Below are 15,320 nucleotides of genomic sequence, written 5' to 3' on the forward strand. Positions count from 1 at the left end.
CAATTTTCAGTCAATTCGATTCAGCCGTTCTTGAGTTATAAATGGTGTAACTAACACAACTTTCTTTTATATATATAGATATAGATTATATTATCACTAATGTAAATAACATAAATCGAAAATCATATAAATTAATTATTTGATGTCGATTAACTGAAGTTTCTTTTACAATACATCCTTTTTAGTTTAAGGGCGCTGTTTTATAAAAACTAGTAATTTTTCAATTGGCGTCTTAGTATTGCGATATAAAATCATATCAAAGTTTAGATTAAAAGATTTTCCAGTAAACTATGGTGACAAGAGATCAGATTTCATTCACACTAGAGCGGTGTTTCCCAACCTTTTTGGATAGATGTCCCACTTTTCAGGTTGAACATGGCTATTGCCCCTTATATATTTTGTTTAGAAATAAAGTTCTCTCGAGGCCTACATTTGCAATGGTACATGAAAACACATATAAATAGTTTAAATACAACGGAATTGTGTCTCTATAACGTTATTAAGTACTTTTTAGCACCGACTATTGTAAGGATGTAGCCTTAAGTTTTCAAATATCCGAATTGCCCCTCTTAAATGTACCTCAGGTGGGGCGTACGCCTTGGGAAACACTGCACTAGAGGGAAAAGTGCCTAGGAATCTTTATTTTTAAGGTCCCATCAAAAATACTCGCATCATTTTTTATACACAAGTATCGATTATACGGCATTAAATTTCTTTAATTATTCACAGATGTAACTTTTCCTAACATCTGTTTGTTCTCATATAACAGACAATAGAAAAGATTGATCCATGTTTAAGGAAATAGTTTGCAGAAAATTCAACTTTAACTTATAACATTAAAGCTTATAATTCTTTGAAAAAATGTAGCATTCAAGATATTACATTTGATGATGGGTATATAAAAGTACTGGATAATTTATAGTTTATACTTTAGTCAATAATACAATATTGTATAAAGTACGCGTGTCCTAAACATTGAATATTTGCAAAGATGATGTGTGATTGGCAATCTATTTGCAAGACATGTGTGAAATGGCTGCTTTTTGTTCTAAATGGATTGTGTATAGTATGTTTTAAATATTTTTTGTTTTAGAATGTGGAAATGAGTAATCATAGTTTTTCATTATGTTACGTAAAACCTCTCTAAAGCTTTATAATAATTGGCAGAAGAATTATTAGAGTAGATCACTAATTCTAAAAAAATTGCTAAATTAAAATTATTGTCAGTTACTTATATTTAATACATGTAGGGTTGCCAGGTTGCCAAACCTACTAGCCGGACAGACCAGTCAGTTTGGCCGAACATTTGGGTAGAAAGGTCGGACACCCTATATTATTTAGAATTTTGTCTCAGTATTAATAGGTACACTCTCATTTGGAAAATGTAAAAAGCCTAACAAAAGCCGGACAACTCGGACTTTTGGCCGGACACGCAATCAAATAGCCTAACTATGTCCGGCTTTATCCGAACGCCTGGCAACGCTAAATACGTGCCTGATGCTTTATGTCGAACTGACAAGCTAAGAATTATAAGGGCTTTTAAAAATTAATTTAAGAGCCAGTTTTTCATTTTATAGCTGATGGCAGTTGGTACCAGTGTATTTGCGATAGTCGACATAAAGGTGATGAAGAAATATGGCGAAGGTCAGGGGCACGGCACACTGTCTGGAGACATACTCATTATAATTGTGTGCTTGCTGTTATTCATTGTTGCGGTATTCGGTTGTATCGGAACCGCTAAAGAGAATGTTAAAATCCTATGTCTGGTAAGTCATTTGTAGAAGTTTTCTCAGTAGACTTTGACCTTTAATTTGAAGTAAGTCAGAAGCAGTAAACATTTAGTTACCACACAAAAGTAATGTTGTTATTAAACCGTGTGAGAATAGGAGAAAAGACGATCGTCCAATTTTTTGGGTTTGAATTTCAAAAGACTAAATAAAAAATTGGAGCAATTTTTCAGAACAAAGTACTCGGCTAGCGCATCTCATATGCTCAGTGTTTCTTTTAGTACGTAGGTTTCCTAATGCTATTCATGGTGGTGGAACTATTGGTGGCGGTGTACGTCGCCGTACAGAGATACGGCCTCGAGTTCAGAGTCTCCGAGTCAATGCGGAATCAATTCTTTCGTAACCTAACAAACGACGAGTTGGATCAGCACAAGAAGATTTGGGACGACTTGCAGATAACAGTCAGTTTCTATTGTCCGATATCTTACTTGTTTAATAAAAGAAGTCAGAGACGTTACCTTTGTGAGTAGCTGGATTTCGAAAGCCAAATGAATGAGTTTATGCTGTCTTTATTTCTTGCTGCTTACAAATGCTAAGGCGCTTTTAAAAATATGTGAAACAATACTTTTCGCTAATTTATGTTATTAATTTTCTTCAGTATAAATGCTGTGGTTTAAATGGTCCTGAAGACTACCAAGCTATCCGGCAGGGGATTAGCATGTCTTGCTGTCCGCGGGCATTCCGAGCGAAGACTAACTACGCTCAGCATCAGTTGTATAAAACATGTTTAGAGTAAGACCTGAATTAATTTGTACATATGTATAAAAACATAGCAGAGGATGATCTGAATATGTATCAGAAGATCGTCTAAAACTTTTAACAGTTATACTAGAATAATGAAAGAATGAAAGAAGTGTTATTACATTATTCCCCAGATCAAAGAGTTACTTCAATGTGGGCTGCGAGGACGAGATCCTGCAGGAGATCAGAGCGGATGAGGACTGGCTGATAGGGGTCACCGTCATCTCCTCATGGTTTCAGGTGACTTACTTAACCTTACTTTTGACTGTCTACTTTTACAATAGCCTTACCAACACACTGATTATTGTTGTTGTTTAACTTCCTCTCTCAGAGACGTGCAATGTTTACTAAGGGTGCAGATTAAGAAGAATATTTAATCACCATTTAGCTGCCACTTAGAACAGCAGCTAGGATTTTTTTTGTTTTTTTTTAATTATCTGTTATAAAGGTTCTACTCGAAGAGTACGCAAGGCATAATAGTAGCAATTTTTACAGGCTGCTGAAGTGTTGGCTGCTATGTGGCTATCTCACGTCACGAAACGAGACGCACAGATCAAGCAGTAAACTCTAAGAAATTAACTCAAGCAACAGCTATTACATTGCACTATTATAATTTGATTGTCAGCAGATTAATGCGTGGAATAAATTTTCATCGAACATTGTGTGTCTTAAATTTTCGATATTGACAATACTTCCTTGTTGTAAATATGACATTTTTCTATTGAACATTGACTACTCACTTGTACCATTTTCTACATTGTCAAAGAAACAGTTAGACTATCTTCAATCTTACTAATATTATAAATGCGAATATTGAGATGGATGGATGGATGGATGTTTGTTTGAAGGTATCTCCAGAACGGCTTAACGGATCTCGATAAAATTTGGCATAGATGTAGATCATAGTATGGAAGAACACATAGGCTACTTTTTTTTTTAATTAGGTGCGGACGGTCATAGGCGACAGCTAGTACATTATAAATTAGGAAATATATATTGAAGATACGACACAGATCTTTGTCTGATTAGAACAAAATTCGCTTTAGGTACTTGTTTTAAACGATTTATTTGTATCACAAAGTATTTAACTTTTTATTACAAGCATAGTTTAATTTTTCTTGGTTACAAGTAACCAATAACACCACAGGCGACGTGGTGACCAGCATTCCCTGTCCTCTTAGAGTCTGGATGTTCGGTCTTTCCGTAGTCATCAGCCATGGAGTGGAGAACGATAGCTCTACCGACGATGGAGTATGGTCCTGACAGTTTGATAACATGGTCCCAGAAGTCAACATGAGCCACTTCGTCTTTATTGAAGACCACATTTCCTAGGTCACCGGCGTGGCGTTCCTCGTCCTTTGGATGGCCATGGTCTTTCTGTGAAACAAACACGATGCTTCCAGTTACATAAGGCTATTATAATTTCAAAGTGAATTATGTTACACGAATTTTTTTGGGTAATGATAAATGTGAGCTAGACTTGTATCGTTACAAAACATGTCTCATATTCAGTTTACAAAATTGTTTAATAAGGAATTAATACATTTATTAATTTATATTTCTGTGTACCAAACATAAATAAATAGTTCTACAATAGCCCTACACTAATTTTAAATTGTAGAAAAACTAATTAAACCGTTACTTAGATACTTGTAGGAAAATTAACTTACATTATCAGGATTGAAGTGTTCCCCGTTTGAGCCGCATCCCCCGGTGATGTCGCCCTTCTCGTAGATATGGAAGCCGTACTCTCCCGCGGGCATGCCAACGATCACCCCCTGAACGTGGACTTTGCCATCAGCTTCCTGGACGAAGGTGACATTGCCGTGGACCTTGCCCCCATTGGGTTCTTCTAGTTTGACAATCGCACGCACTTGATCGGATTTCTCTGACTGGAAATTTTAATCAAATGCTAATATTTCAATGTGTAATCGATGGGAGGAGTGGAGACACTTTCTAAAATGGGTCGCGGCACTTTAATGAAATAAAAGGAAGTCAACTTGTACGAGTATATTTAAAAAATAATGCTAGGGATATGATTTTGAAAATGTATTTTCACAGCGGAAATATCATTTTTTAAATATATACCTAATATCTCATATAGGGAAAGACTTACATGGTCATGGCTGTGACTGTGGTCATGACCACCATGCGCTGCCGCTGCTACAACCACAAATGCTATCACCAAAAAACACTTCATTTTCCTAAAGTTTCTGAAAATAAAACAATTGGTTTTGTTATATAAACATTCATGCGTTGTTAATTTTTCCCAAAAATAAATAAAATAATCAATTAAATAAAAATATTGTCAAATAATATACATCTTGTTTTCCTAAGTATTCTTTAAAGGTTGTGTTTAAAGACAAATGAAAACATTTTTGACTCGCATAACGGTCAAAGGGTTAAAGGAGGTCAAAGGTATTGAATTTTTAATTGTAAAAGATTTTTAAAATGTGAAAAAAGTAATAGTAACGTAAACAACGACTCACCTTTACTTCTTCGTATCACTAATGATCTTGTAACTGATGTGAGAGCAGTATATATACTCAAGATACGAACAAAAAAAGATGCGTTTTATTGCATATACTTAATTTGGGGTATTTCCCTTAGTATACCTAAACGTATTGTCTGGGATAGGTTGACATAATACTTCGTGACCGGTTATCTGATCAGAACATATTTACATCTCGGATTTATTGGAGGAAAATCTTTTAATAATGATGTCGTCGGTTTTTGCGAACGAAAGTCTGATTATCTGATCTAAGGTATTCTACAGAATTCAGATTTTATAGTCTGTGGTAAGAAATATTAATTCAGGGTTTTGAGTTATGACTGTTTAATAATTTTGAGGGCAAACGATTGTGTTGTGCGTAATGAGTTGGCTGTACTGTTGATGGTTTTATTTTTTAAAACAAAAGCAATACGACATTTCGGCAATGTAATACAAGTACATAATCAATTTACATTTCTTTTATTTAATAGTATTTTAATTTAAGTTAAAGATCCTTTGTTTCAGTAATACTAGCGATATTAGCTGTTGCCAGCAACTGCGTCCGAGCGGATTAAAAAAAAGACTTCATAAGAAGCATATGTGTTCTTCCAGACTATGTTCTAGATCTGTGCCAATATTTATCAAGATCTGTTGAGCCCTTCCGGAGATACCTTTTGACAAACATCCATCGATCCATCCATTTAAACATTCGCATTTATAATATTAGTAAGATACATATAAGTAAAATTTATTCACTCTTTTACTTAGAGTTTATTATTTCTTTGTGTCTCAGTTGGTACTTAGTATGTAACAAAATATCAATTAAGTCTATTTTGTACGATTAGAAAATCCATATTGCTTAATTATCTTGATAGATTAACTTAATTACATTTTAATCGACAAAACTAATGCACGATTCGTTTATACAAAAGTTGAATCCGGTGATGAGCTGTGAAATAAGAATTGAAATAGGTTTATTTATATAAAATAACTAGCTGTCGCCCACTACTCCGTCTTCGCACAGTTAAAAAAAACTTAATAGGGGTATGAAAATTAGATAGTAGCCGATTCTCAGACCTTCTGAATATGCATATAAAATTTCATAGAAATCGGTCGAGCCGCTTCGGAGGAGTATGGTAACTAACATTGTGACATGGAAATTTTATATATAAGACTAGCTGTCGCCCGCGACTCCGTCTGCGCGCAGTTAAAAAATGGGGGGGGGGTTATGAAAACTAGATGTTGGCCGATTCTCAGACCTACTGAATATCCTCACAAAATTTCATGAGAATCGGTCAAGCCGTTTCGGAGGAGTACGGTGACGAAAACTGTGACACGAGAATTTTATATATTAGATTTAACACTATAACTATTGAAAAGAATCTATTCTTGTATTAATTTATAATTGTTAAACGCTTTTATTTTATTTTTGTCTCAGTAATTGATCCTATTTAATGAAATACAAATGAGATTTTAATTTTAGAATGATATTTCCATACTTGTTAATAAACCGTCACGATTTTCCTCAACAGGCAATTTTCCTTTCTTATGAAGGTAAATTGACTATTGGAAAAACAGAACCGGTCATTAACTAAGTCACCTGTCCTCCCAAAATCAATAATTCTCACATCAAATCAGGCCAAAATATCAGATGGTGAAGTACTTTGCGACACTATTTCTATGCTTTTTATTTCAATATGTCTTAGTTAACTTTAGAAAAAGATTAAAATCATGCAATTTGCTTAAAATATCACCAGCTAATGTCAACGACTTCATACGGATGGAATTTAAATAAATGATAAAAATGACAATGTGGCTTTCTAATGGATTTTTTTGAACTCGGTTCAGTAATTTTCGATTTTATTTGTTACATCGTAATCATCTTAATACACGTCCCAACCGTGAGGCGCTGAGCCTACCCTACGTTAGGGATGACTAGGCCATAGTCAACCACGCTGGCCAAGTTCGAGTTGACTTCACATATATTGAATTTCTTTTCAGATATGTGCAGTACTATGTTTTCTTTTACTGTAAGAAAGTCGAATAAATGTACTCATGTAAATCGAAAAACATACTGGTACATGGCGGGATTCGAACTCGGGACCTTCAGATTACAAGTCAAGTGATTAACCTCTGAGACACGCCTCTCATTATATGTTACTTACAAAAATACAAATCCGCTTTATATATTAGTAACTAGCTTTTATCCGCGACTCCGTCCGCGCGGAATAAAAAATAGAAAACGGGGTAAAAATTATCCTATGTCCTTTTCCTGGTTCTAAGCTACCTGCCCACCAATTTTCAGTCAAATCGATTCAGCCGTTCTTGAGTTATAAATAGTGTAACTAACACGACTATCTTTTATATATATAGATTAGATCAGCATATACAAGTATAGATTGTTATAAGACTGCTAATATCAGATGACTTGTTCTTTTTTTATTATAAATTACAACAAACACGTTAAAGAAAAAGAAGTATATAAATTTATTCATCTATATTATTTTTATGTCGCAATAATTACTTACAACAATTATGTAAAACCTAAAAAACCTCTAATAACATTTAGAAACGTGTTCTTTGTCCTTTGCTCTAGGACATTCAAATTATCATAAAGTTTTTTTTTTTAAGATAAATCACTGGCGACAAACAACTATATATGTGACCTGAATACAAATAAAAAAGATTGTAAAGCGTTTAGAAAAATTGTCATCAGCAAATTAGAATTTGAAAATTTTAATTAGATAAAACAAATCAAATGAAATGGTCATTTCTTTTATTTAATAATTTAAAGAATGATTTACAAATTTGAATTAAATTAATTATTTAATTTTACAACTTTAAATTAAATTTATTTCAAATTAATTTAGTTTAAAATCTTTTACAAATTCTATTTAAAGATATTAATTTAATATTTACTACCTAATATATTAAGTGCCTATTTCCAGCGCAGGAGTTTCGTTGCTAGCCGCTAAGTAGATATTAGATATTATTTGCTGCTCTCCTTTATCAAGGAGTTCTTATTATGGGATTATCTTAAAGATAAAAATGTAGAGATGCTTAAATAAATTCAAACGTGACTTTATTAACATGATTCACAGTAATCTGAGATTACCTACTTTGTATTACCTACTTTTTGTTTGTATAAGTAAAGCCAGCGAAATGAGGTAAAATTGTAAACAAAACTAACATTTAGTTTAGTAAATTCGTGGCGTATGGCAACAGTCATTTAGTCCCTTCTCGCCTTTTTCTTATGAGTAAATGACGGGGAGGAGAAGTGGATTTGGCGGAGGAGGGAACACATAGCAAAGGGAAAATATCCTTTTTCTGTGAGTACACCTACTCCATTGATTAAAGGTAGGCACGCGTCTTCAATTGTAGATGTCTATGGGCAGCGATCGCTTCTCTTTTTCGGCGAATTCAGTTGAGCTTGCTCGTCTTGCCACTTTATAATTTATAAAAAAAAATAGGAATAGTTTTTTTTGTTATTGTCTGCATTAGTTGTAATTAATTGGATTGGAACAAGTTGCCGGCGTCAGTTTTTCCGACTAAATGTGACGAATAGGCATCTACTAATTTTTAGACCACATCAACACTTAACATCAGGTGGGATCAATATAAAAGAAATATTTTACTTACACTTAATTGACTGTTTTTAATTTGCGTGTACAGAAAGCTTTATATTCAAAGTCAAAAGTTATTAGGGTTTTAAATCTTGTGCATAGTCGTAGTAGTTTTTTTTAACCTTCATACGTTTGAAACTAAGTACGTTGTAGAAAATATATGATGGAAAATGAAAACAACGTTTTTACTATATTACAGGTGTGTTGGAAACCGTCACCTGCATTCGATCAATACTCATCAATTAATCGTATCAAAATTAGTTGCACTATAAAACAACTTGAAGTAAACATAAATTACGGAAATTTCAACTTTAAAAACAAGAACCATAAAGCTGTTAGTACATGTAAATAAGTGATTGTCGTTAAAGGAAACAAAACCGTAACTGCAAGTTACCTCAAATAAAAAGGAACATTAATACATGTTACATAAAATTGATTATTACATTTATGTAGCAGACAAAGGGAAATAAAGCACGTACCAGGGTAGTACGTGGGCAGAAAAACATCTGTATTCTCACGCTCTATATTCTATACATAGAGAATAGGTTACGTTAAAAAGTACCTTCGAACATTAAAGTCAAGAATAATAAAATAATTATGGTGCTACCATAAAAGTGGCGGGACGCGGATACAATTTTATGAGTAAAGGTTGTCCGTAACCTCCCTTAAAACAAACTTTCATCTGTTGTTTACTTACAAACTTAATGATCAATCAGTGTTTAGACGACAAACAATAGAATCCAGTTTGCATCAACCACTTGAAACTATTTGCTTGTCGCGATCCGTAGACGTCGGAATTAAGATGTCAAAGAAGACCGCATTGATAATTTAAAGAAGTCTTATCCTGTTTCCATACATCAGTGCTTTAGCGAACGAAGTAATTAAATATTATTAACCTTAATGTTTTTTGACGTGCTTATAATCTCAGTTAATTGAATAAATCAAATATTCATATCGAATTTTATAACATTTGGTTTTTCCTATTATTACCTACTTAAATTCCTAGACGATACTATAGTTTTTTACTGAAGTGATACGAAATTACTATTTAGGTTCTAGATTTAATTAACAGCCTAAGAAAATAATATTCGTAAGATACCTATCAATAATTCTCATATTTCACGATTGGCAAACTTGGAGTACATACATTGCTTACTGTGGTTTATAACTTTTGAGGATTTGGTTTTGTGGCTTATGACGATGTGCTTACCTCACGTCACATCTGAGACGCAAGCAACTACTTACCTATGTAATTCCTCAGTGAAAGGTAAGAATCTTTTTTCTTCATAGAGAAAATAAAATAAGACCTTTATTCCGCTTCGCTTATGACACAGTTCACACCCGATTGCGTAGCGTCCGATCGTCATATGATCGATAGCTCACCACTTGCTGTCAGGGTTTCTGCCACAACGGACAGAGGACATCCACCATGAAGCCATTGAACATCCGTTGTATGAAGTTCTTTCTTACATTGCTTAATATCTTATTCATTGTAAGTTACTGGTATTTTTTGTATTTTGAAAAGAGTTATTTGTAAAGATATCTTTATGCACTTAAATAGGTTAAGTGGGAAATAGCTTCACTGAAAGAGTCGTTTCGTATGGTGTTGCAATAGATATCACCAAATTTCTCTATAAATCAAAGGAAATCGTGACAGAACATTGTTTAAATGCAGATGCGTTGCTGATGAACAAAGAATTGGAGAAATTTTTTTTAGTTACTCTCTTTTATCATTCTACTACCCATCTTTACGATCTCTGCCATTGTACACATACATTCGTATATCACCTTACTTAATTGTTATTGAACTAAATTTCAATTTTTGGGTTTCTTCTTCAGTTGTTAGGTTTGGCGTTGATCTCCGTGACGGTGATGAACATTCGTGAGCGTAAGATCCGGCCGGAGCAGTCAGCTGTCTCCCGCGGTGTCCTGTCGTTCCTGTTGACCGTCGGTTTGGCGCTGCTGGTGGCGGCCGTGCTGGGCTGCGTAGGCGCTCTCAGAGAGAACATCAAGCTACTTTATGCGGTGAGTTTAATGGCAAGCGCGGATCCAGTTTTCAACGTTACAGAGAAAATGGAATAACAAAAACTGACCCAGCCACTAGTTGACCTGTTTGGTAGTGATATATAATAAGACTATGCTGTCAGAACAGTCAACAAGCTTAGAATTTCCGGAGTTCCCATAGTGGCGAAAACGCATTTGTTTACTTGTTCCAACCTTTCTTCAATAAAGACCTGAATTAATCTGACCATCAAACTTCAATTACAGTCATTTTGTTCGTAGCACGCGTGTTTCTTCATTTTCCTGATCCTGCTGGAGGGCGCAGTTGCGTTGGGCGGCGCCCTTGTCAGCACTTGGGTCGTCACCGGCAACAGTCTGCGCGGACAATTTTACAAGAACTCGACTGTAGAAGACCATACCAATCAGGCATATTGGGACCGTACGCAGGCAGAGGTGATGTCGAATTTCAAATCCAAATGTATATTCTGGTACAAGGAATATTCTGGACGTTGATATACACCATAAAATACAAGGAGCAATCTATTTCCTTTCGTTTCTTACCTCGATTAAGGGAAAGCATAGGCTTTGTACTTCTGTATTTGGTTCTACAAGTTAACTATATACATAGATTATTAGAGAATTGCAAGTGCATTTAGTGACATAGATAGATACAAAAGTAATTTAATTTGTTCTATAACAAAATTACGTTCTCAGAATCAATGCTGCGGTGTAGACGGTCCGCGAGACTACAAGGTTCTCCATCTGGAGATACCAGTGTCCTGCTGTCCTCAGGGATATCCTATCAAAGAGGGAGGCGCTAGGAAACATCTTCACGCATCCTGCATAACTGAACGAACGTATTACGTCAGAGGATGCGAGAATGTGTTAGTTCAGAAGAAAGCTTACAAAGGCAACCTCATTATTGTATCTGGAGTTGTTTTTGTTATGTTAGAAGTAAGAAAGAATTTTCATTGATTTTATACAACTTGTATTTTTCGTGTATTTAAGCCAACAGAATCACCCATTTGTTATTTCTGTTTATTCGCAGAGACATGATCTCTGCGAATCATTTTACAGAAGTGTGTGCAATTCGTGCATATTATCAAGTCACAAAAAATCTTCTTTTTACTTGTATTACCTATTTCTTTCACACACTTTCAAAAGCAGTATAATTTTAGTATGGTTAACTTATAACGATTAACTTGCGTTAAATTTTCTAAAATTTAATGCTTCAACGATTAACGAAGTTAATTTTTTAAGTAACTTTTAACGATTAACTTTGACTTGAGTTAAATTTTCAAGAATTTAACGCTTTAACGATTAACAAAGTAACTTTTTTAATTAACGATTAACGAAGTTAACTTTTCGATTAACTGTGCCCACCTCTGTTTACAACTAATCTATTTTCAGATTCTCAGTGAGTCTTTGGCTATCTGGATGGCGAGGACGATTAAATCGGAGCGCAGAAGACTGCAACAAAACTTACAGGCTCACTTCGAATCTTAGTATGAAACAAACAAAACATTTCCATTTCTTTGAAAAAAAGAAATCTATTTTAATTCGTTTATAACATTATTAAGTCAGCTGATTTCTCTGTAGAAACTCGGTATTGATACGTTTTTATGATTAAAAAAAAATTAATTAATAAAGTTAAGAATAATTGTATTTGGGTTAATTTATTTTATATTTATTGTTGAAGTGTAATTTATTAAATTAGAATAGTTCAAAATTCTTTTAGTTTTCTTATTAAATAACATGAAAATAATTTTTATTGTTGAGTAGATTAAGTATTACATTGTTTGTAACAACATAATATAGATAGATACATACTGTGGGTTTCCGAGACTAAAGTCTCAGTTTGAAAATTATTTTTATCTCTGTTTTATCAAAAATAATGATAGGGATGAGAATATGTTTTATACAGAGATTTTAGTTTCAGAAACCAACGGATAGACAAACATGTGTTAACAAACAATAATTCGGTACATTTATAATTAATTCAATTTTCTGTAAAAAAAAAAACGCTTTAGAATGCCGTTTAATTTAAAATACAATACATGTTTTTAATTATAAATCTTATTCATTGATTCTTAATACATTATGGTATATTAATAATTAGAATTAGAGTAAATATATAAAAACATAAAATAATTTATATTTAGTTATTGTAAAAATGAAAGCTCTAAAAATATTAGCTATAATCTGTGATAAATCAGTAGTTGTTAGATTTTTTCTTAGTATAAATACATTTTGCTAATTAATTTCGAATTATTAAAACTGAAAAAAATAGCTTTTTTTAGTTATTTACTTAATTAATAATTTAGTAGATTACTTTTATTAATGTAATAAATTAATCACAAAGTTTTAATTTTAATTAAATCAGTTATAAACAAATTGTTGCAAATGTTTTATAGTGTTTGTAGTATATTTTAATTCGATTAAATAAATATTACTAATATTCGTATTATAAATGCGAAAGTTTAGATGGAAGTTTAGTTGGAAGTTTAGTTGACTCAATAAATCTTGATGAAATTTAGCACAGATTTAGAATATAGTTGGAACACATGTATTTTTTCAATTCGGCGCGGACGGAGTCACGGGTGACAGCTAGTAATTAATAAATTAGTTAAGTACTTTTAATGTAGCTTTGAATATGAAAAATGTACAGTAAAATGAGAACTTAATGACTAATTTACTTCTCTGAGTGGCAATACATCAATTAAGTTGCAGCTGTGTTGGTTTTATCAGGGGACCAATATGTTTTAGTGTGTTAAAAAATATTTTTAATATTAAAATTTAATATATTTACTAAATAGACATGCACGTTCAAAAATTTAGTTGTTTGGAATGCACTAAGGTGTCCTTTTTCCTCTTACTAGTATGTAAATGTAACCAGTAATTGTAAATGCGAATATTTGGATGAAGGGAAGGGGTTTTTGTACATAATATCTTTAAAAATTAAATTGGCACATATGTAGAAAATAATCTCGTATAACACATAACATACTGTTCATTCGTTTTTTTTATTCGCGCGTACGTATGAAAGCTAGTTGAAAATAAAACAAATATTTTTAAACACGAATAGTTTTTTTATTTAGGAAAATCTCTATCATCTTACATAACACTAATAAAATTTGATGATTTTTAAAAATTAGTTTTATTTGACAAAGTTTTAAATCAAGTAACAAACTAAAGATGATAATTTCCTTTTCTAATCTTTCTAACTTTAAACATATGTATAAACTTATCAAATATAATACAAAAAAATATCAAAAAAAAGTTTTTAAACAATGGAAGATAACTAAACTAAACTAGTAATAATTATAAAATACATAATCGAGTTCAATGGAAATGGTAAATTAAATTTGTAGATAAATCCGGTGGGCATCAGTAAAACTAAATTATGACAACTCATTAGCGTCACTCCAGTTAATGTCAAAAAAGTTTCATAAGCTTCACAAGTACTGTAGCTGTTATATATTTTTTTTTATTTTATGGCATTTTATATGCGTAAGTAGGTTTTATATAATGTATTGTGACAAGTCTAAACTCGATAACAGCGCCTCTGTTACTTGGCTTGATATTTCAATAGCAGACAGCATTCATAATTTGTTAAACTGCTGGTTCCAGAGGCCAAAATCTTTGTATTAAACGAATCAGCATTATCTTCATCCCTGTCTTTGATAAAACACACATAAAAATATGTTTTAAATAGGTATTTTGGTCTTAGAAACCCACTGTAAGTTTTATTACAATAATTATAGCGTTATAAAGGTAACATTTTTAGATAGGTTTTCTCATTTCCATTGAATTCAACAAATTAAGATTAAGACTAAAGGTAAGTTTTAACGTATACATCAATACTTATAATAATAAGATTATAGAAATAAGATATCCTATGGTGGGATGCTATATGTATAAGATTACTTTTGGTTAAAACTTGACTAGTTAGTTAAGCTTGAAATTATTTTTAACCGAAAAATATAATTTGCGCTTTCAAAACGTTTTTTCGGTTAATAAAAATTATTAATATCAATATTAAAAATCTAACATTCAAGTGCCACTACGTTAATAAACTCTTTACAAGAAAACATTATCCTAAAATTTCACAATAATTAACGATTTACCTAAAATATAACTAACATTGTTGAAAATATATTAATTTATAAAAATAGGCGAAATTACGTTATACGGGACATTACGGGACAATAGAAGTTGACTAACTTAATTTTTTTTTAGTTATAAAAATAACGTGAAAGCCTCGACAATTATTAAATATAAGTAAGTCTAGCATTATCTAAATTTAAGTTGTGTTGAATGATTTATTTGTTAATCTTTTATAATTAAAAATTTAACCTAAATTCAAATTAATAATTAAAGCACCGTCATGAATCCAGTATATTGTAAAATTAAAATAAATAATTGACAGAGAAAAGTTTTATGAAAATAATATTTGTGCAGATTAATAATTGCCTAACTTATTGTTACGTTTTATTTAATATTTATGGATTAATTTAATGGAAAACTTATAAAGAAATTTGATTAGATTTTTGACTTATATTTAATTTAAACAAAATGCATATGTTATCAAAATTATGTTGTTAAATAATTTTCCAAAAATAACTTCGAAACAAAAATAATTCTAACTCTAACTAAATAAAGCTTAAACACCAGCTT

The 15,320-nt window shown here is 32.2% G+C and overlaps 3 protein-coding genes across 3 annotated transcripts; 2 read left to right on the forward strand and 1 right to left on the reverse strand.

Moving 5' to 3' along the window:
- The first annotated feature begins 959 nt into the window (after positions 1-959).
- LOC106718508 (23 kDa integral membrane protein-like) lies at positions 960-2,523 on the forward strand. Its single transcript, XM_014512598.2, has 4 exons — positions 960-1,066; positions 1,578-1,766; positions 2,009-2,188; positions 2,386-2,523. The coding sequence occupies exons 1-4, from the start codon at positions 992-994 to the stop codon at positions 2,521-2,523; spliced, it is 582 nt and encodes a 193-aa protein (XP_014368084.2). The 5' UTR covers positions 960-991.
- Positions 2,524-3,579: 1,056 nt separating this feature from the next.
- LOC106718462 (superoxide dismutase [Cu-Zn]) lies at positions 3,580-5,114 on the reverse strand. The gene is made up of 4 exons (XM_045686730.1): positions 5,018-5,114; positions 4,645-4,741; positions 4,199-4,420; positions 3,580-3,905 (listed from the first exon to the last, which is right to left on the reverse strand). Exons 2-4 carry the CDS (start codon positions 4,726-4,728, stop codon positions 3,651-3,653), a joined length of 561 nt encoding a protein of 186 aa, XP_045542686.1. The 5' UTR covers positions 4,729-4,741; positions 5,018-5,114; the 3' UTR covers positions 3,580-3,650.
- Positions 5,115-10,045: 4,931 nt separating this feature from the next.
- On the forward strand, positions 10,046-12,152 carry LOC106718507 (23 kDa integral membrane protein). The gene is made up of 5 exons (XM_045686729.1): positions 10,046-10,134; positions 10,482-10,667; positions 10,926-11,096; positions 11,358-11,597; positions 12,054-12,152. The coding sequence occupies exons 1-5, from the start codon at positions 10,072-10,074 to the stop codon at positions 12,147-12,149; spliced, it is 756 nt and encodes a 251-aa protein (XP_045542685.1). The 5' UTR covers positions 10,046-10,071; the 3' UTR covers positions 12,150-12,152.
- The last annotated feature ends 3,168 nt before the right edge of the window (positions 12,153-15,320 follow it).

The sequence above is a fragment of the Papilio machaon genome, chromosome 4 (genome assembly GCF_912999745.1).
Source record: "Papilio machaon chromosome 4, ilPapMach1.1, whole genome shotgun sequence".
In the NCBI taxonomy this organism is placed as follows: domain Eukaryota; kingdom Metazoa; phylum Arthropoda; class Insecta; order Lepidoptera; family Papilionidae; genus Papilio; species Papilio machaon.

What these genes read in the sequence shown, in the direction of transcription:
- LOC106718462 (XM_045686730.1), bottom strand. Translation starts at nt 4,728, where the DNA reads ATGAAGTGTTTTTTGGTGATAGCATTTGTGGTTGTAGCAGCGGCAGCG. An exon ending in ACAGTCACAGCCATGACCAT is followed by an intron (nt 4,421 to 4,644) that starts GTAAGTCTTTCC and finishes TAAAATTTCCAG; the next exon opens with TCAGAGAAATCCGATCAAGT. An exon ending in AACACTTCAATCCTGATAAT is followed by an intron (nt 3,906 to 4,198) that starts GTAAGTTAATTT and finishes TTTGTTTCACAG; the next exon opens with AAAGACCATGGCCATCCAAA.
- LOC106718508 (XM_014512598.2), top strand. Translation starts at nt 992, where the DNA reads ATGATGTGTGATTGGCAATCTATTTGCAAGACATGTGTGAAATGGCTG. An exon ending in ATGTTAAAATCCTATGTCTG is followed by an intron (nt 1,767 to 2,008) that starts GTAAGTCATTTG and finishes TGTTTCTTTTAG; the next exon opens with TACGTAGGTTTCCTAATGCT. An exon ending in GGGACGACTTGCAGATAACA is followed by an intron (nt 2,189 to 2,385) that starts GTCAGTTTCTAT and finishes AATTTTCTTCAG; the next exon opens with TATAAATGCTGTGGTTTAAA.
- LOC106718507 (XM_045686729.1), top strand. Translation starts at nt 10,072, where the DNA reads ATGAAGCCATTGAACATCCGTTGTATGAAGTTCTTTCTTACATTGCTT. An exon ending in GGGACCGTACGCAGGCAGAG is followed by an intron (nt 11,097 to 11,357) that starts GTGATGTCGAAT and finishes TTACGTTCTCAG; the next exon opens with AATCAATGCTGCGGTGTAGA. An exon ending in TTGTTTTTGTTATGTTAGAA is followed by an intron (nt 11,598 to 12,053) that starts GTAAGAAAGAAT and finishes ATCTATTTTCAG; the next exon opens with ATTCTCAGTGAGTCTTTGGC.